General features: G+C 35.9%; 1 protein-coding gene across 3 annotated transcripts in view; it reads right to left on the bottom strand.

Annotated features, from left to right (window-relative positions):
• Positions 1–8,611: 8,611 nt before the first annotated feature.
• The window catches only part of PPARG (peroxisome proliferator activated receptor gamma), a 53,011-nt gene continuing 41,055 nt past the window's right edge, over positions 8,612–20,567 (bottom strand). For all 3 annotated transcript variants that reach the window (XM_052679046.1, XM_052679045.1, XM_052679047.1), the window contains exons 5-7: positions 19,854–20,053; positions 16,266–16,716; positions 8,612–9,228 (exon numbers count right to left, since the gene is read on the bottom strand). In XM_052679046.1, coding sequence (XP_052535006.1) covers positions 8,981–9,228; positions 16,266–16,716; positions 19,854–20,053 — 899 coding nt within the window. In that variant the 3' untranslated portion in view covers positions 8,612–8,980. The remainder of the gene's footprint in view (positions 9,229–16,265; positions 16,717–19,853; positions 20,054–20,567) is intronic.

Genomic DNA, 20,567 nt, shown 5'->3' with positions numbered 1-20,567 from the left:
TGAAAGATCACCAATAGACATTGGAAGTGGATACTTTAAAGCCTGTTTTCTCCTCCCCTGTAATATATGTATTAAGTTGTATAATCTCCAGTAATGACAATTTATTGTGGCTGTGGAAGGTAGAAATACACTACACTTACATGACACCTTGCAAGTAAGTGCCTCACAATCTTCCACAGAGAGGAAAGTAAAGGTTATGTTTATGGGGATCAGCAAATAGTTTACATGAGAAAGCATTCACTTCATGAGTATAGGATTTTTATTGCTGGGTGCCAACCTAGACTATCCAAATAACTGCTACATACCACCTTTGCACCTCTGTATTGTTTTCAAAATCCATATTTGAGTATGATTTCATCCAGTGCGGTTTCATTCTGGTATAATGTCATTGCCTTTAACAACATTATACCAGCTTTGAATTATAATTGCAAGCAGACTCTGGACCTTTACAATTATAATTGCAGTTATCACTCTTCATAGAGTTTACACTGCAATGAAAGTAGAGAACTCCCTGTGACTAAATTCTCCATCATCCTCTTAAATTTGCATTTTTCTCAGTAGCAGATGCACAATCAAGATGAGATTCACTTAATAGCCTTTTAATGTGTTTGAATTTAATAATTTTTAAACCATTTCTAATAGTCACTTGCAGTATCTTTTACCATTGGGCTGCAAGTGTAGACTTAAAAATAACTCAGGAAATCTTATTCCATAAATTGATCCTGCGAAGGAAAAGCACCTTGAAAATCCAGTGCTCCTTGAAGGCTGGCTTTATTATTCTTGTTACCATTTTATTACAAAAAATCGTATACAACAAATACTTAATATTTGTACCTCAACATGGATATGCAAAAAGTCTGAGTCTGGAATTAAAGAGATGGATGCAGAAATGTTTGTGTAACGCGACATCTTGCTTGTAAGAGCACAGCTACTGAAGGTTTGACTGACTGTCAGTCTAAAATTAATCCAGTGAAAATGTGGTAAAAATGTGAAGTCTAAAGAAAAATGAAATATAAAAGACATGGAGAAATGTTCAGCTAAGTATCTACTGCATCTTTTGTTTTTCAAGTAAGAAATAGTAAGAATAATTGGAATTCAGACACACCTACCTAGACTATTCTTTGCACTTTTATTCTATTTCAAGGATGAACAGTGAGGGATTTTGTGAGACAATTTTCTCTCTAAAAGAACCTTCCTGTGCAGATGGGTCAAAATTTGGAATTTTGAATTCCAATAGTTTTGAATTTCTGTGACTGTCAGCACAAATGTTTGGAACATTAAGTGTAGATCAGCTCTCATGGATGTAGGTCCAGGTCATACACCTAAAAAAAAAAGGATATAGAGGAACCAAATTCTCATAAGAATAGCCAATTTGTGGAAATTCATTGAACAGTCCATACTATTATTCTGTTATCAAATGCAGGCCAAAATCTTTCTTTTTTTGGGGGTCTAGAATCCAAACCTTGCCCTTGCTATGAGAGCAACTTCCTTCACTCTGCAGTAATTTTCTATTTAATATAATGGGAAGAAGAGAGATCTCCCTTGCCAGTAAGCAGATGTCCACCAAAACGTTTTTACTAACTGATCAGTTGCAAAATCCCTCACTGCAATCCCTTATAAAATAAGATGCCCTATGTCCTTCCTCCCACCCCAAGTGTAGTTGCCAAAACTTACATACAAAATTATTACTGTAATGTTTTATAGTTACTGGGAAAAAAAATATCCATTTGGTCTTGCAGAATGATGTGAAATGAATCTCTGGCCTCAAAAAAAAAAAAAAATCTATTAAAAGTAGCTCTTTTTTCCTCCCTCCTCCCTCTCCCAGGCCCCTTTTGCTCCCCTCCCCCAACAATAAAGGATGTTTTGGAACAGCCTTTTCAGGAAACATTTCCACAGTAAAATGCAGCATCATTTATAATATTTAAAGCTACATTTTTGTTGAGATGGCTTGGCAGGCTTTGCTTGCAAATCTGGCAGGATATGGCCAGCTGAGAGTTAGCACTAACAAACTGAGGATATGCTGACACAACAGAATGCTTTAATCATCATTGCAGCAAGCAGGACAAGATCTTCTCCTGCACTGCCAGCTCTTCCCAGTGTGAGAACCAATGGTACTGCGTGTTTCTCCTTCCCTCCCCTGCCTCTAGAGAGTACAGTTTTCCCTTGCTGTTTCTACTGAACTAAAAAAACCTTGTTGGGTAAGAGCATATAATATAATGAGCAATGGATATTCCTCTTGGCCAATGCTGTTATGAAAATACTGGACGTTTCCAGCACAATAAGGAAGCTTAATAATTAAAAAGAAAGCCCTTAAACAATTTAAAAGGGCTATATTCATTTGCAGCTAAGGCTTTTCTGCTTATCATGCATGCCCATTTCTAAAACAGAGCTGAAAGTGATATTCAGTTAGTAACATCATTATCAGAACCTTGCCCCTTTCCAGAGTTGAAAACTGAGTTTATCCATTTGCCCAAATCTGTTGAAGTAAATCAGTCTCATATTTAAAAGAAGTCCCGGTCAATGCAACCCTGAAGATCTAAAGTTACTGCTTTGAAAGAGGCTTGAATGATAGGGAGGGCCCAGAGAATTCCTGCTGAATGATCTGTGTGAGTTTCAGGGCAGAGACTATGTTCTAGCATTAACCTAGCACAGGATTTGACACAACAAAGACCTGTGTCATGAAAAAGAGTGTGAAATGAAGTAACTATTCATATTTTGGAAGCCTATCAAAGTATAGACTCTGTTTGCTGTCTTTGTTTAACTTCTTGCTAGTACAAAGTCTCAATGCAATTGGCTGCTGCAAAGTGTGAATGTAGATATCTATAAGAGGCAGCCTAAGCAACTGGAATGAGTACAGATCTGAATGTTGTTTCTCATCTGTGGATCTGGAATAAGAGAAGTTGCTGCTTCCTTCGTTTGCTTTCCTTGTCTTGGTGTGCAATCAACTTGAAATGGTGCTGGTCTCTGCAAGGCCAAGTGTAGCAGGGCTCTTTACCTCATTTAGGAACTTTAGGTGCCTTGCATACCAACAAGTATGATTCAAGTCTCTTTCAAAGATAACATGCTGCATGTAGTGGTATCTTCACAAGTGTGCAGCTTTTATATAAAACAGTAAGGTCCAAATAGTAGGGTTCCATCAACAGGGATCCACTGTACAGTCTTTGAAAAAGACTGTTTGCCTGTTTCACCACATTTGCCAGGTCTGATTAACGAGCAGTGAAATGACACTGTCTCCATCCATATCCTGAGCTGTTGTTGCTGATACCAGTTTCCAGCTCTAAACTGAGATTTGAGCAAATATATAGCAAACAAGATCTCCCAGAAATCTCAGCAGAAATGCATTTGAATTTATATGGCTTTGAAAGTATGTGACAGAAGAGGACTGGTGAAATAGAGGGTCAGATAATGAAAGATTGAGCAGAAGTAAAAATATTTACATCTAAATAGTTTTTTTTATACTGGAAAATAGGTGGTATAGATGTTGAGGCAACTCAAAGAGCGTACAAGCAAAAATGTAAGAAGTAGGAATTTTTTTCTGTCTGAAATTCTTCCACTCACAGGTTACTAACTACTAGTAATAAATGGTTGCTGGTTAGGAGCTGTACTATGCATGCATGTTATGTATATATGTCCTTGCTTATGTACAGACACACATATATGACAAGATAATCATATTGCAAATGAAGCCTCAAAATCTTTCCCTAACCGTGACTTTCTTCTTTTCTTGGGTCAGTCAGTGGCTACTGATTTTCTTCTGAAAGCTAGCGAGCAAAACTTTTATGTGCTGCTTCTCCATTCTGATTTTGTATCTATATCTGACATATAAAAATGAATAATCGGAAACTCAGAAATTGGTTTTGTTACAATTACCAACTCATTGAGAGCTAGTTGGTGCTGATGAAAGGATATTGCTGTATTTATGTAATTGGAGACATACTTATGTAGCTGATTTTTAAACACCATGGGCAAGGAAGTTGGAATGGGATTTAAGACCAGGCATGTAATTTCTTCCCATGCTTAAAAGAGAAGCTGAAACACTTGACAGGTGTATGACTGAGCTGCTGATTCAGGAGGCTGTAGCTTTTTTTTTCGCCATCATTTATATTTTCTTCCTTCTATAAATCTCAAGCTGCAGCTTTGTATTGCTTTGTTTACAAAGTGGATGTTACCTTCATTTAAGTGAGAGATATGATATATCATTGAAAAGGAAAAAGTCCCATTAAAATGTACTCCAGGACAGAGTTCACAATTGCAAATCAAATATTGAATCCTGATCCCTCAAGGCTTAACTGTACCAATGGTGAACTGAGAATAAGAGCGTGCACGCTGAAGTGAAAGGGCAGGGCGGGCCTATCAAAACTTCTGAAGTTCTGTAACACAAGTCATGACAACAGTTACAGGAAGTCCATTTTCTAGGCTTCAGTATTTTAGACTACGGAAGGGCTGCATACCATAGGAAAAGACTGTGTTACATACGCACAACTCACTGCCTCCTTTTATGCAGTACTGAAAAGCTGAGACCTCAACAAATTGTAGGGCTGGACAATCACCCATTGCGTGAAGTTTAACAAGACGAAATACAGGCTTCGGCACCTGGCATGGGGCAACCCTGGCTATGTACAGACTGGGATGAGAGGCTGGAGAGCAGCCCCGTGGAAAGGGATCTGGGGGGTTCTGGTTGATGGCAAGTTGAACCTAGTCAGCACAGTGCCCTAGAGTGTATGAGGCCCAGCACTGGCAGCTGAGCAATAGAAGGCAATGTCCCACTTGTGGCTCTGTGCTGGCACAGCCCAACCTCAAGCACAGTGCTCAGGTTTGGGCACCATAGTATAAAGACATAAAAATGTTGGAGATTGTCCCAAGTAGGGCTGCGAAAATGATGAAGGGTCTGGAGGGCAAGATGTATGTGGAGTGGCTGAGGTTGCTTTAGAGAAGATAGAGGGGAGGTGACATGGCAGCCTACAGCTCCTCACAGGGAGCAAAGTGACAGTGCTGAGCTCTGCTCTGGTGACAGTGACAGGACCTGAGGGAAAATCACAGGGCTGTGTCAAGAGAGGGTCAGGAGGGTGTTAGGAAAAGGTTCTGCGTCAAAGGGTTCCATGCCCTGCTCCTCGGCATGGAACAGGCTCCGTGGGGCAATGGGCACAGCTCCAAGCTGCTGGAGTTCAAGGAGCATTTGGACACCACACGCAGATACAGGGTTTGGATTTTGGGTAGTGCTCTGTGGAGCTGGGAGTTGGACTTGGTGTTCCTTGTGGATCCCTTCCACCTTAGGAGAGTCTACAATTCCATTATTTTTCACTGATGTTATGGAAGCAGTGATTAAAATGGTCTCAACTGCTTTGGCTGTAATGATGGTCTTGCTAGAAATGTATTTGTCTCAGTTAAACTTTCATTTTAAGACATTTATAAAAATATTGTCTAGAGAAATGGTCACCAGTGAACACTGTCTGAAGAAGTTGCTGTTTCCTATTAGATAAAGAACTTCTTGCTTCTGCAAGAAACACTTCATTGACTAGTTGATGTTTGACATAGTGAGAGACGCAGGAAGACAGCTGCTGGATACATGCAGGTATACTCAATGACTTTCTCTGCACATGATTTGCCTTGAGCTTTTTCTCTACTGCCAGTAGCAGAGCAGCGTAAAATGCAAGGCAGAACAACAGCTCAGAAGGTTTAAAGCCTGTGGAAATGTACCTCACCCAGCACATCATCTTTAAGATGTTAAATATACTGAATAGATGACTAAGGAAGAACAGTAAAACATAGGCGAAGTGAAGTTATTCAAAGTAAGGCGTAACCAGCTGACTGTTTCTATTTTTGAGTTGCTAAACATTAATAGTAGCACTGAAGATCAAAAACCAAATAGTTCATTCATGGCATGGCCCATACCACCCAAAGCTCCAGAGTCTGAAAATATTAGAACCTACTTTTAAACTCCCATTACCAAGTTTTTTTTTGTTTTGTTTTGTTTTGTTTTTTAATAAATAAAATCCCATAGAAACAATAAGTATTTACAATTAGATCAAAATTCTGAACATAATTCACAAGAGAAAACACTGTTTTTTGAGAAAATGTTTTCATATCCTCATAACAGTCATTTGTTCTAAATTAGTACTCAGCAATTGTCCATTAAATGAACATTTTTCCCTTAAGACCTATTCTTGTAGAAAAGTATTTTAGGCAAAACTTCCTAACCATGATGTAACCATTCAGAATTAGAACATTTCTGTGATTAGTAATTCACATAAAATTAATATTTTCCATGGCTTTAGGAAAACATGATAAATAATTATCAAAATGTAAGAGAAGCCAGGATGTAGGGAGAACGATATATTTTATTAAAGCAGCTTATACAGTTGAATTAAAAGTATAGGCTTTTTGGGCACTCAGTCCCCCCATAATAATAAAGGATAATACCTGTTCCTGCAAGTCTGTATTGTCTTTTATCCTTAGAGCATTATGACAACTATTACATTACCACTCTCAAAATATATGCATTGTATATGTCTGTGTTAGACTGAAATCCTCAAGAAGTGCAACTGCTAAACTGTTACTCACAAAAATATTACCACTTGCAATGAAGTAGAATGATATTCTCTGAGTTACTGTGCTTCTTACTTACAGAGAAATTCTTACTGTAACAAAGTCATTAATTTAATTTCATTTTCAATGCATCTTTTCCACTGTCCTTTTCAAATAACTTTTAATAATACTTATGTAAGAATATGCCTCAGCATTCCCTTTTATTTAAAACTAATTCTGGTATCTCATTTCTAGTGATTCCAATGTGAAATTGGATTTTGTGGGAAATGCAGTCTCAGCTTAATATTTTTTACAGTATATTACTATTATAGGAATTTGGTATTAGAACTGTGGTCTATCTTGGTACCAGTTAGTCTTTGGTATGTCCTCCTAGAGGAGAGGATGAACTCTGCAATTAAACGGAGGTTTTCCAATAAGTGGTAGATGGCAAAACTTCAAGTGGCCAGTGTCCAGCTGAAAGTGAGTTCCTGAGAGAACAACTTCTTTTGAATGGTAATAGCCACAAATCAGTGTGCATGCAATCCCTGTCAGAATCTAATGCTCAGTTCGCGCCATGTGCCTAAATCTAAAGTGCAGGAAAACATGCAATTTGAGCATTAACTCACAACACACCATTTGTTTTAAGGCAATTTTTCTAAGTTACCTGAAACTTAGTGAAGATCAAAGCTGTTTAGCCTCACACTGACTTCATCTCACTGAAATCTCATCTGTGGATTTTTAACCTTGAGGCTGAATGATCCAATTCTCCAATCACTTCCTGGTAGGCATAATGCTTACTACTGACCATAGGCCCAGAGGTTGTCTGAAATAAGTAGTAGGAAATATTTATGTAAGGCATAAGGGTAAAGATTTATTTTAATATTTAATTCTGACAGCCTCTTTTTGTACCAACTAAGATTTCCAAGGGCCACGTTGGTAGGAAGGCCAATATAGAGTCACTGAAAATTGTGCCTTCTCATCTATTCCGAATTCTACTCCTTTTTGGTCTGCTTACATATCACCACTAGAAATATCTAAGTTTAAGGCACACTTTTTGCTAAATAAAGAAAACTTGGTCACTGTGTGGAAACGAAGGGTATTCAATAAAGGACCACTCCTTGCTTCAAAGATATGTGTTACAGTTAGTGGCTTTTTTTTCTTTCCAAAATTCTGTTCTTGAGCACATCACTGTGGATCATACTTGCTTTAGTTTCTCAAATAATTCACAAACAGTAAATGTGGCCACAATACATGTGAATACATGTGAATCTAAGGTAATCTCACAGTTGTATTGAGAATACTAGAAGAAGATAATGTAACTAAATTTACCTTTTAACAAATTGTTGCATTCTCCCATGCTTTGCTCCCTGTGGAAATCTTGTTTGACACTATAGTGCAATGCATAAAATAAAATTAGCAATCTTAAAGCATTGAACCTCTCAAAAGCATTCTCATTCCCAGTGATAAATAATGATATCTCAAGTCAAACTAATGTGCTAGGGTTTCCATTACAGGTTTGTGTTTCCAAGAATGAATTCAAATCTTGCTTTTATTTAAGAGGAGTCATCCTATCCCAATTTTCCATAGCATTTTGACTGAATATATTTTTCAAATAACTTTGGTATTATGTGAATCGATTCCAACAACAGACTTCCCAGAGCAGCTGGAGGCTGCATTAGCACTATCTGGTGTGGCGTGTGCACTGCAGATCATGGCAGAGAGGCAGATGCACTGCATCTCCACACAGACTGCTTCACCACTTGTCTTGGAACTGTATGAGCAGAGCAACTGACAAGGCTGCTTCCTAAGAGTGATGAACAATGCATATTCCTCAATTAATGCTTGAAATGGAGTCAAGTTTTTGAGTTTGTCCATAAATGATGGGCCTAATTCATACTTATACCAAGTCCTTGTTACAGAAGTCTATCAGTGTAAAAATATATAATGGTAGGAACAAGTACTAGACCTGACATGTCTAATTTTACCTTCTGAGTTCTTGTGTGAAGTTACACTAATCCATGATTCAACTTCATTGTTACTTTGCCACTGCCTCGGGAGCACAGAATCAAACATAATACTTAAAATGTTTCCCTGGAAATGTTTAAGGAGAAAGATTTTTATTTTTAAGTTGAAAATTTAACTTCATGCTTAACCAACCATAGTGAAGCAAGCACCAATCATACTTGTCAAGCAATTTTAAGAAATAAGATAGTTTAAAAAATTAATTCTGAAAATACTGCCAACAATTTCATGATATAGATATTTTTAATATTAAAAGTAAATTGTAAATGTGTCTTTATAAACAATATGCATAAAATAGATCTACTATACTAAGCTCTCTCTTCTTTAAATGCTGTTTCACAGTAATTTCTTAAGTATGCAAAGTTTTCTCTCAAAGAAATAGTGCAATCTGAAGAACATACATTATGTCAGAGGATAAGAACTACTATTGCCATTAATATAAGTCTTTATAGATTTCTTGTAGGAGTGGATGAAGACTCATATCTGTTTCCGTTTTCTTTATTATTTGCAACAGCTGCACATGTTCCGTTACTATTTGCCTGAGGTCTGTCATTTTCTGAAGCAATTTTGCAAACAGTTGTGATGACTCTGGATGATTCAGCTTTAACTGGAGCTCCAAAGCTTGCAACAGATTATCTTGTATATCTTCAATGGGCTTCACATTTAACAAACCTGGGCGATCTAGGGAAAAAAAGGAGGGAAGAGGGGGTTATTTCTATAAAGAAAATGGTAACAACAATCTAATGTAGTAATCTTTTAGTCTATATTAAGTATTTATATATGGCATTTACTGACAATTGACAAACTCTTAATGTACTTATTTTAAGATTTTACTAGAATCTGCTACAAGAAGTTTTAGAATTAGTCTTAGAAACAGCTCAAGCATATAAGATAGGCTTATACAGTACTGCAATGCATTTTTCACAGTAATCTTGGAAACAAACCATGAATTGAAAGATAAAAAGCCTGTAATCCAGCTTCAGAAAATCAACATATACTCAATGAATTTGCACGCAATTACTACCATTAAAAATATTTCCTGTGAAGATGCACGCTAAACTATCAGATGAAAAAAGAAATAAATTCAGCTTCTGAGAGAGACACTGTCCATGACAGAGTACAGAACTAGACTGATGCAGTCACACTAATCGGAGAGATCTAAAAAATTCAGGCTCAGTTCTTCCCCACATCTGAGTTCCAGTTGCTGTTAAGAAATCTCATGATAGCTTTTAGCATCAGCTTAGCCACATATGCTTATAGTAGTAAGAACTGATAGATGTGGCTTGCAGAGAAAAAACCTTTTCTGGGCTCCAGCCAACAGAGACTTATCCTCCACAAGGAGGAACCTGGTATGGATGTTTACAACAAAAATCAGCATGCCTGCAATGGCTGCAAGACTCCGGGATTATCTTTGGTATATTTTATTATTTAAAAAGAAGTAAATCTTTCCTCACTGGTCATCATTATTATCTTGCATAATGACAGATGTTCTCTTATTTCTGTCTGCCTCCCTCCAACCATCTTTAAGAGGTTTCCATTATTTAACATAATCCTTTTTCTTTTTTTTCCCTCTAACTTGTATAAATTATTATTGTATTAAATCCTCACATATGGTAACCCTCACATCTACTGGGTAAGCATCCCAATTATCAGAATACTCTGCAAAAAAAAAAAAAGTCAATAATTTCAATAACATTTTCTGTGTAGCTATGGAATTAATTTCAGATTGATCAATAACAAATAATGGCTATAGCTGGCCTTGAGTTACTTTTCCAAAGGAAATACTTCCCTTTCAGAATGGGCATTTGATCTATATTTTGAAATTCTCAAACATGATCTTAGTAACCTTTCTGTGCATGCAATTCTACCTCTAACTGCAATTGTGTTGTGTATTAGAAAAAAAAGGCTGGGGAAAAACATCTTTGTAAATAATTTAAGATCTTACTTAAATCAGAAAAAAAAAAAAAAACACAGTGTAAATTAAAAGGCAGAGCTGGCATGGAAACAAATGAATATACAAAAGTCATGAATACTGCACTGATTAAGAACATGCAGCTAACGCTCAAAAAAGCAAGGTTTGGGAATTGTATTTCAGAAGTAGGAATAACAGCAAGTTTGATATTTATTTGACTGTGTTTTTATGATGCAATAGCCTTCTGTTTTAAGTGATCTTCCCCTTTGGAACTTCATGCTAATAAGCTGTTTGTGTCTTCCAGAGATCACTTATTTATACCATTCAACTGGTAACACCTTAAAATACGGTTCAGAAAATTTGTAAGTAAATACAGACCACAGAATCATAAAAGCATTTTTTGTTGGAAATATCAGCAAGCAGGAAACCATCTCCAGCAAACAGTTCTTTTCTGACAATACTGATAAACGAAATTAATAAGGCATTTTTTAAAAATACTTAAGAGATTTTTTTTGAAAATTGCAAATATTTATTTTTAAGATTGCATGTGCTGCAAAAAAAACCCAGTTGCTTTCTTTGGATCTTTCAGAAAATTCCAAGCTTGGAATAGTTCAAAGCTGTTTGATAATTTTAGCTTTGAGTTGCAATAGCTTTATATTTTACTTACATCTTGCAGATCAACTCTGAACTGGCTGAATATGACTCAGTGTTCAGTGATACAAAAATCAAGAAGCAAAAAGACTGTGGCCTCAATTTCCTCTGAGATTATTCTTTTTGCCCCCTGCTTCTTTTGTAGTGGGAATTTTTAGATTGTGAGCATTTCAGAAGTGAAATTCACTTCAAACACCATGCTCTTTAGCGAGAATCTCAGAGTCCAGGAAGGGAACACAGGAGTTCAGTGCTGAGACTGGAACTTAAAAATGTCCCTGGTAAACTGGAGTTCAGGGAGATTTAAGCACCTAACTTCCTAAAGTTCTTTTAAAAAAATAAAAAACAGACAAATGGTTTTGTAATAACTGAATTGAACCATGGTCAGAAAAGATGACTACGACAAAAGCTTAGGAGACCATAAGAAGTTATTTTTAAATAGGCCCATTCAGTAGGAAGGAAAATTTCCATTGAAAACAAGTGAGATTTTTTTCATGAATGAGAACTTCAGGATACGGACATTATTTTGGGTGTTGACAGTTTGCCATACTTTCTCAGTACAAATTTCTTACAGAGGAAAATGCTGTTTCTGTTCCAAGATACATATATAAATATGAAAGAAAAAGGAACTAAGAGACAAAAGGCTTTATTTCAAGATGTTATTGAATACTTCAAGTTGTTCAGATGCTTTTAGTTAATATGTTCTAGAATCACTGGCTTACATTAAGAAAAATGTATTTTGTGCAGGACAGAGAACACAAATGCAAGAAACTACAGGTAAGCGTGCCTTGTGGAAAAAAATACAAAGGAAATGATTAACAGTGAGCCCTGAAAAACAGTTAGATTGGAGTAGACAGAAACAGAAATGGGAAGAAACTAGATGAGACAGGGTGGTGGAGGCCTTTGGAGAGGCCAAGACAGAATCTAATATGCTGTATGAAAGCTCACAGAGAAGACTGCAACGTGAATCAATGAGGGCTGTGGAAGACAAAGACAAACGAATAGTAGTAGGACATTCTTATGATAAAATGAAATTAAGTTAAAGAATGCCAAAGGACGAGGACTTGAAATGATTACAGTGAGAGAGGATGGCCAACTGGAAACTACTTTTAAGCCTATCTGATAAAGAAGATTGTTTGTTAAAGTTCAGAGTATTTTCACTGTCTGCTACTTGCTACATATCTTAATCCATTCAGAGTACCACACCTCATTTCTTCTTATTACTTTTCTTTACTCAGTTTTTTTGTTAGGTTTTAATTCATTGTCATCTTGATATTTCATTGAAAATTCTGCAGGAAACTGTTTAAAACTAAGAAAAATGTTCACAGTGGCTGGGGAAGAGTGATAATCCTTTAGTTTTGTTTCAGCAGTGTGACTTTGTGTAAACTTACGCCCTATACTATCTCAGGGAAAAAGATTTTATTTTCTTATACATGCTTCTTTCGTGTTCCTAACATTAACAGCAATTTTTTCTACTCCTCACATAGGAAAATTCAATCTGCATGCTTGTGTCCATACCTTCGTATCTTACTATCTTTGACAAAGTGTGTTTTGCACACAAATATACATTCTCAAAACTTAATACGATAAAGCAGGCAAAGATATTTGACTGAATAACTGTACTACTGCTTTTGCTGAGGCACATAGGATTCAGCAGATTGAGTTTTTCTTCTGAGACTGTCACATATATTGGAGTCACCAGAATCTTGGTTCAAAGCCCACAGTGATTATCTGCAGTTCTTGGTTTGATTAGGAAGCAGTTTTTTTATTGTAACGGGTGTGCTAAGCAGGATCTCTGTGGGAGTCAAATATGGACAATTTCTTGGTTCTATTCTGTGAAAAATCTTCAATTTTTTTTTTTATTTTTTACCTCAGCTTGTAGGAAAATTATTGAATACAGTGGTTAAACAACCAGCTTAAACACAGCTCAAGTATGAAAGAAAAGTGCTCAGAGACCAATAAAAGTGAACACAGCAATCTTTTTGAATGCAAATATTAGCCTGTGAGTTGACTAACAGTGTCTGCTACTTTACAGGTGTGCCCTACCAGAGCTGTCCACCACCACTATATCCTAAACACTATGTAGAATAATTTACAGGAGATTAGGACCATCCACAATACATTAACATGCTATAAAATTACCTTTTGAGCTTTTTCTTTATTTGACAACAAGTGCTCTGAACCAGTTTTCTCTGTTTATAAACACGGATTAAACCCAAGAAGGCTTGGACTATTACCAAACAGATATTAACAGATATTCAACTTCTTAAACCTTCTTATTATGCTATAATTCATTTTGAGCTCTCTAACACAGAGTATTCTTTAAGATGCTTTAACATATTCACCACGGCACTCAGCACTCACTGAGGAAACGCCTCACTGGCACAGAGTTATGCAATGGGGAAGAAGAAGGTCGCCTTGAAAAGAAGAGACTTTATTCTTTACATAAACACATTTTTCAAAGTTACTGTAAATAAAAGAACGCCATAATGAAATTTTATAATTGTTGTTAGTGGCATAAAGTATTTCCTTCATAAGAACAAGGTAATATCTTACAGTTCAAAGTATCTCTGTTTCATCAGTATTAAATTCAGAATACTAGAATTTGTTTGCCATGTACAGCATTTTAAGGCAAAATACACAGACGTTAGGAACAATTTTCAGCTTTATAATAATGAGCTCACAGTAACATCTGGAATCACTGAGACAAACTGTGGCTGCACTGAGCATCTCAGAAACAATAAAATGACTGTGGGAGTACTTTCATTTTGTTGCTATTACAGCTAATTTGTCAGTTTCTTGTTACTGTCACATATAATGTAAAGTCAACTATTTTGATATCAAAAGGTTGAACGGTTTTATAAGATTTGTGGCAAACTTTTTTGTGTGTGATTTTCCAGCTGGAATGATCTTTCTCTTCCCTCTTCTCTTTAGAGCTGCATAGGAGATAGCACTCAGGTAGACAGCAGCACTAACATTAGTTTGGTACAACAAATCTACTGAGAGGATTCAGCCAAGATCATTTTTTTGTCTCACATATTTTGTAGGATATCTTTATACGATACCTATACAGTGGATTTTGTAAAGTAACTGAAACATCACAGTATTCCTGGAGCTACTGAAGTCTTTGATGTACTATGTACTGGTTTTCAGATACTGTTCTCAATGAAATGGTTCTGGTTAATAATCAAAAAGTTCTTACAGAAATTCTTACAGAATCATGAGAATCTAAGACATCTGAGAAATAGGTTTCCTGTTGTATATCACAGAATACATACAGTTCAATATATGTAGTATCTAATTCTAAACTACACGATAAAACTGTTCTCTAACTGTTGGCAAATCTTAATCATTTTCAAAATAGAATCTCAGTTTGCATAAATAACTATGATTGTTTTTCAAAAAGAAAAGTTCTGAACAAAGATTGTAAGAAACCTTACATAAAATTAATGTATTTTTCTAAGGAGAACAAATTCACATTTAGGGACTGGATTTAAGCGCTAAATAGTAACATTCAGGTAATTCTTTATGGATCTCTGTTTTCAAACTAGTCTTAAAATAACAAAGACTTGTTGAGAAATCTGATTCAGAGCACTCAATTATTGTTTTTCTGTGGATCATTGTTCTCCTGAGATCTAAAACGTATTATTAGTTACATCATACCTGTTTCCTCTAATGCAAACCAAACATCATTGAAGTATAGCAGACCTAGTTTCACAGATGGCAAGTTCCCTTTTTTCAATCAGGAGTGCATTTTGAGAGGCCTGTTTTTCATCTGTTAAATTTCACTATGTTAGAAAATGCAAAATACTGACATGCTTCGTGTTGTGCCCTAATAGGCTAGTGTAATTTCTCCTCCCCCATCAAATGCAACCAAAAATATACTAGTAACATATTTTTCTGTACTGAATTAATTCAGAGTCATCAGAGATCACTGTGTTCAAAGGTTTGCTCAAGAAAACATTTTCTGGGAACTGTACTTATTTGACATGGCTTTAGTTGTCTAATAAACCATATTAAGATACCACATTTTTATTGAATGAAACAAAACAGCAAGAGAGAATTTATGTGAATTTAAATGTATAAGAAGTTATGCACAGCAAGCAGTGCACTATCAACAGAATGTTTGATTTTAGAACAAGGGCATGAGGTTGTTGTGTTTGATTGCTTAAACATAATTCAATAATACTCTGCACTGCTCTGTGGAGGATCTGAATTCAGAACATTCAGCACATTCCTCCTATTGATATCTGCACCAGCGATCTAAGCCAAAATATACACAGATGAGTTGGTTATATTTTCTTTCTGCAACATCACAAGTTGATAGCATTGGCCAAAGCAAAAGAACCGCAATCTGATCTGAAACGTATATCTGATATAACAAATTATTGGTAGAAAGGATTCTAAGTGAACTACATTTGGGTTGTAAATTTGCAAAATGTAGTAATTAAAAATCTTCAATATATTGCCTCCAATACAAGCTGAAAATCCAGTGTCATTATAATTAAGTGTTAGAATGAATGTAGCACGATACCTGGGCTCTCAGATTCACGTTTGCTCAAAGTACAACATTAACACTAACAGAGCAGCTTTGGAAAGATGAGGAGAGCAGGCACACAAATGCCTGTTTTTCTCAGGCATTTGCAGAACACTTTCCTAATAAACCTACTGGAGGACAAAACCTGGTGTGAATTAAAAACCCAAAACCAAAATAAACCCATCCTGTAAGCCAAATGCCACATGTATTTTGAAAATTTTATGGAGTTAAATTTATTTGTGTTCAATTAGTAAGCCACACTTAACTGCAGGTTTAAAAAATCCTCATTCAGAAGCTGAATTGTCAGAAGGTTTTGCCAGTGAAATTCCACTCGTCCTTTTTTTTTTGCTTTTTTCCAAAAGATGGCCGTGATTTATTTAATTACATGACCTACTGATTCAGCAGACACGTCCAGCTGCATCACTAATATCAGGTCATTTACATTTTTAGTTTCTGCATGAAACTGAAAAAGTGGCAAGCGATACCAGGAAAGCTGAAAGCTACCCAAAAACTACCTGCAAATAAACTCCCATCTCTTACTGCTGAGCACTTTCCTGTTCAGACAGGAATTAGAAGTGTCAATTCTATTACATAATATCATAAATAAAAGATAGCTCTTACCTCCACTTAGTATAATGACAGCTATAAATATTGCCAGGTCACTGTCATCTAATTCCAGTGCATTGAACTTCACAGCAAACTCAAACTTGGGCTCCATAAAGTCACAAAAAGGTTTTCTCAGGCTCTTCAGAAACTCCCGTGTCATGAATCCTTGTCCTTCAGATATAAGAACTCCATCTTTATTCATCAGAGAAGCCAGGAGAGTATATATGATCTCATGGACACCATATTTCAGGAGAGTTACCTGATCATTCAGGTCAAGATTCACAAAACCTGGAATGTTCTTTGCAAACTCTGTAATCTCCTGCACTGCTTCCACAGAGCGAAACTGACATCGCTGGAAAATGCGAATTGCTACTTCTTTGTTCTGCTCCTGCAGTGGTGATACATGCTTACACTTGATCTGGTCTTCTCCCATCCTTAAAGAGTTCATGTCATAAATAACAAATGGCTAAAAATGAAAGGAGAACACAGGTTACTTGCATGTCTTTTCTATGAACATTTGGCTCTTGAGAAATTGGAGTAACATACTGAGGAATAACTCATCAGAAAACACTTAGAAATACCTGGGCAGTGCATCAGGAGTAGTCACTTTTGGGTTAAATCTTTATAATCCTATTAAAGCAAATGTTCTCATAATGTTAAAATGATATACAGAAAGGATAAGTAATTCTTACGGACTTATCGTGTTCTGTAAATCGACACGTTAAAAATAGGACTTTGGGTGACACTTTTCTTATCTGGAGGAGTGGGAGGTAAAGGAGGTAACAACATTTACAATATTCATGATTTTTTGCCCTGTTTTTTTTTTTTTTTCCTCCCATTTTACAGAAGTTCTGTAACACTATAATTCAAAGCTCCAAATACCCATTCACACAAAGTGAAAATGTTACTCCCCTTACCTGAATTTTACTGGTTTATACCAAATCTAACTAGTAAGTGTTTGGCAAAATGTCTGCACTTCTGATGATACAGTTTATTTTTGTGGAGAGACACTATATTCCCACTTTAAATACTTCACATGCTGTTAGGTTCTTTTTATGGTTATAGAAGGATAAAACTTGAAGCACTGAACTTGAATACAGAATTAAAGGCATTAGTTATCTGATAAACTTAACCTTTTGCCGTTAACCGCTTTAAAAATCACAAGGTTAGAATCACAGAATCACAGAATCACCTGGGTTGGAAGGGACCTCAAGGATCATGTAGTTCCAACCCCCCTGCCTAGCAGGGCCACCAAACATACACAAACATAGTTAGGATGTAAATAAGCTTAAAAATAATTGTCAGTAGGGGAAGAAAACAAATACCATGACACAAACTGCAACAGCACAATTCAGAACACAAGAATGAGTCTGACTGGGAAATAAATTCATTTGGAATAAATCAATTTTGAAAATTAAGAATTTTGAAAATGAAGATTAAAAAAGTAATGCCAAGAAAACTTTTGTTAGGATCTGGAAACAGTCTTTTTCAGAATATAGAGGTATCCTCTGATTTTAAATAAGTGGTTAATTGAGGATTCCTTGAAATTGCCTGAAGAATCTTTCCTTAGAGGGCTAATGATTAAATGGTTCATGCTGCACTGACCAAACATCTGATATTAACAGCTTTGTTAACATGCCTAATTAAAATGCAAGGAATTACAAAACTGGACTAGAGACTTGTTTTTTAATTTAAGATCCTTCATCATCACTGATTTTAATGCCTTATTCACGTGAGTGCTCATTCTTTTCTATATTCACTTCAAGCTGCAGAAGAGATTTAAAAAATAACCCACACCATTCTATACACAGTCAGCAGTATCCTCTCAGAACTGCAGGAGTTTCCATTAACTAATTCTATTTCAAATTCATTAAATCAGTTTTTAAGTCTATTCAGAGCTAAACTCTTATGGAATTTTTATAACTGCAAATAGCTACTCTCTTTTGAGTGTGCATGATACTGCCCAAAGATGCTTACTACTACCCACCAGCAGTTAGAGTTTACTACTCCCACAGTTCTGCAGACAGAGGCTGTGAAAGTGGTCAGTCATTTGAACACAGAACTCCAACACACCTTTTCTAGGAAGAGAGGGAGGGGTGGTAGATGTCACAGTTTTGTATTTTAGCTCAATCATTATGCTGGCTTTTTTTTTTTTTTTTTTTTTTTTTTTTTTTTTTTTTGCCATGATACCCACTTAGAGGAATTTCTTGTGCCTGATGAATGTCCATCTGTGGCTGATCTTTCTTCCCTCCTATTTCATGTGCCAATTGCACATATAATCACTATGGCACAGTATGAAGCTTATGATGAACAAGGAGTAGTTCAAGTGCACAATACAGAAAGAAGGAGGATGAAGGGCAGTTAACAAGATATACAATTATGTGCACCACTTGCAGTATGTTTCCTATTCCAAAAACATAGAGAATGCAAATAAATTAAACTGCTATGTTAATTCTTTTCCAGTAATCTATGTTTCTGATAAAGAGAGGGAAGCAGTGGAAAGACTCTGAAAAAGTAATGATCATGAAGTAGACTTAGCATATCAGCTTTCTGCAGGATAAATAAATGACAACAGTTCAAACTTCATACACACCATAATGATCAGTTACTCAAACTGAAAATGTCTGCTATAGCTAAAGTGGATTTTTTTTTTTTTTTTTTTTTGGCTGCAACCAAACTAGAAACTACATTCAAATTATGATTCCAGAAGTCCTTAGAAGGACAAAATGAAATACCTTTTCCTACCTTTGAAATTTGTGAAGAAAATTAAATAGAGTCTGTTGAAACCCTGGCAATAAAATTTCTGCTATTCACTTTAGAAAATACACTAAACTAAGAGTTACTAGTTTGGGATATGTCATTTTGATCTTTAGTTACCACAATAGTGATAAAATTGAAAAAAAAAAATCTACCACAATCATCAGATCTTATTCATCCTTCTTCCCACTGACAAAAGGCTGTTAAGTACTGACAGCGAAGTTCCCAAAGGAACCCATGAATTTTCTCTATGTCAATGATTTTTGTGTGCATTCTCCTAAAATTCAACTTGCACTAGCACAGAATACTGATCCATGATCATCTAGTTAAATACAGGAAGTCATCAGAGTATCATAAGAATAAACATTATAGTTAGAGCCTATGATGCTATTCGCATTGTGAATCACTTGACACTTCTGAGAAAGAATATTGCCAGCAGTGATAATATTCTATGATAACATGCTACAATATGGATGCTTGAATAGTATAGCAACCAATTGCTGACAGCTAGATAGCCACTTAAAACAGATAGTGTGGAAGATAACCTCTGGTAAAGGAGAAGAAAAACGGGAAGAATGGATCAGAGAATACAAAAAGGTTAAGATGACCTTCAAATTCTTGTACCGGTTTCAAGTATTTTATTAGGTGGACTTGGAGTTTTTTCAAATGATGTTTACTTATCCTATCTAAAAACATTTCCTGTGTTTCAGACTCAGCTTGAAACATGCAACTGCCAACAGCAAATTTTTTTTTTTTTCTTTTTTTTTTCTTTTTAAAGATGTGTTGTCAATGTGGTAAATCATTTACTCAAAAGGAAAAAAAAAAAAGAAAACAGAGGGAACTAACTGATTTGTCTGTCGTCTTTCCTGTCAAGATCGCCCTTGCCTTGGCTTTGGTCAGAGGGAAGGACTTTATGTATGAGTCATACAAATGCTTGGCAAGCGCTCGCAGATCAGCAGATTCAGGATTTAACTGGTCGATGTCGCTGGAAATCTCTGCCAAGAGCTTCTCCTTCTCCGCCTGTGGCATTCGCCCAAACCTGATGGCTGAAGAAGATGACAAGTAATTACCATAGCTACAGTTGCACCCACAAATGGATATTTTTATTTTCCTGTCACCTTTTATTACAAGTTACTCAATTTTTTTCTTAAAACAATACATAGACAAAAAAGAGGAAGACTTTTCTCTCCAATAATATAGGCAAATACTAAAGTGCTTCAAAGATAGGTAAACAAACCAATCTCAAAAGGAAAATAACACGTGCCCAAATAGTTCTATTTCAATATCATGCTCTGAAACGCAAGAATTATTGCCAGTCCATTGGACAGTCTGAGTTAGAGAAAACCACTGATTCTACCTACAACCTAAATCAAATATAAGGAGTCTTTAAGATATTAAAATTCAGTTTATTCAGGATAGAAACTACTGTTCAGCTTTGGATTGTTTTGGGCAAATCACCACACAGATCTCAGGTTCTTCATTTAGAAACAAAACACTCACATGCCTTGCAGGAATGAATTCCTAAATAGTTCAATTGAGCTTAATGTATAAAGTGATTTA

Source organism: Tympanuchus pallidicinctus, unplaced genomic scaffold, assembly GCF_026119805.1.
Source record: "Tympanuchus pallidicinctus isolate F22 unplaced genomic scaffold, pur_lepc_1.0 scaffold17, whole genome shotgun sequence".
Taxonomy (NCBI): Eukaryota; Metazoa; Chordata; class Aves; order Galliformes; family Phasianidae; genus Tympanuchus; species Tympanuchus pallidicinctus.
Note: the sequence above shows the minus strand (reverse complement) of the source record. Positions and strands in the feature narration are given on the sequence as shown.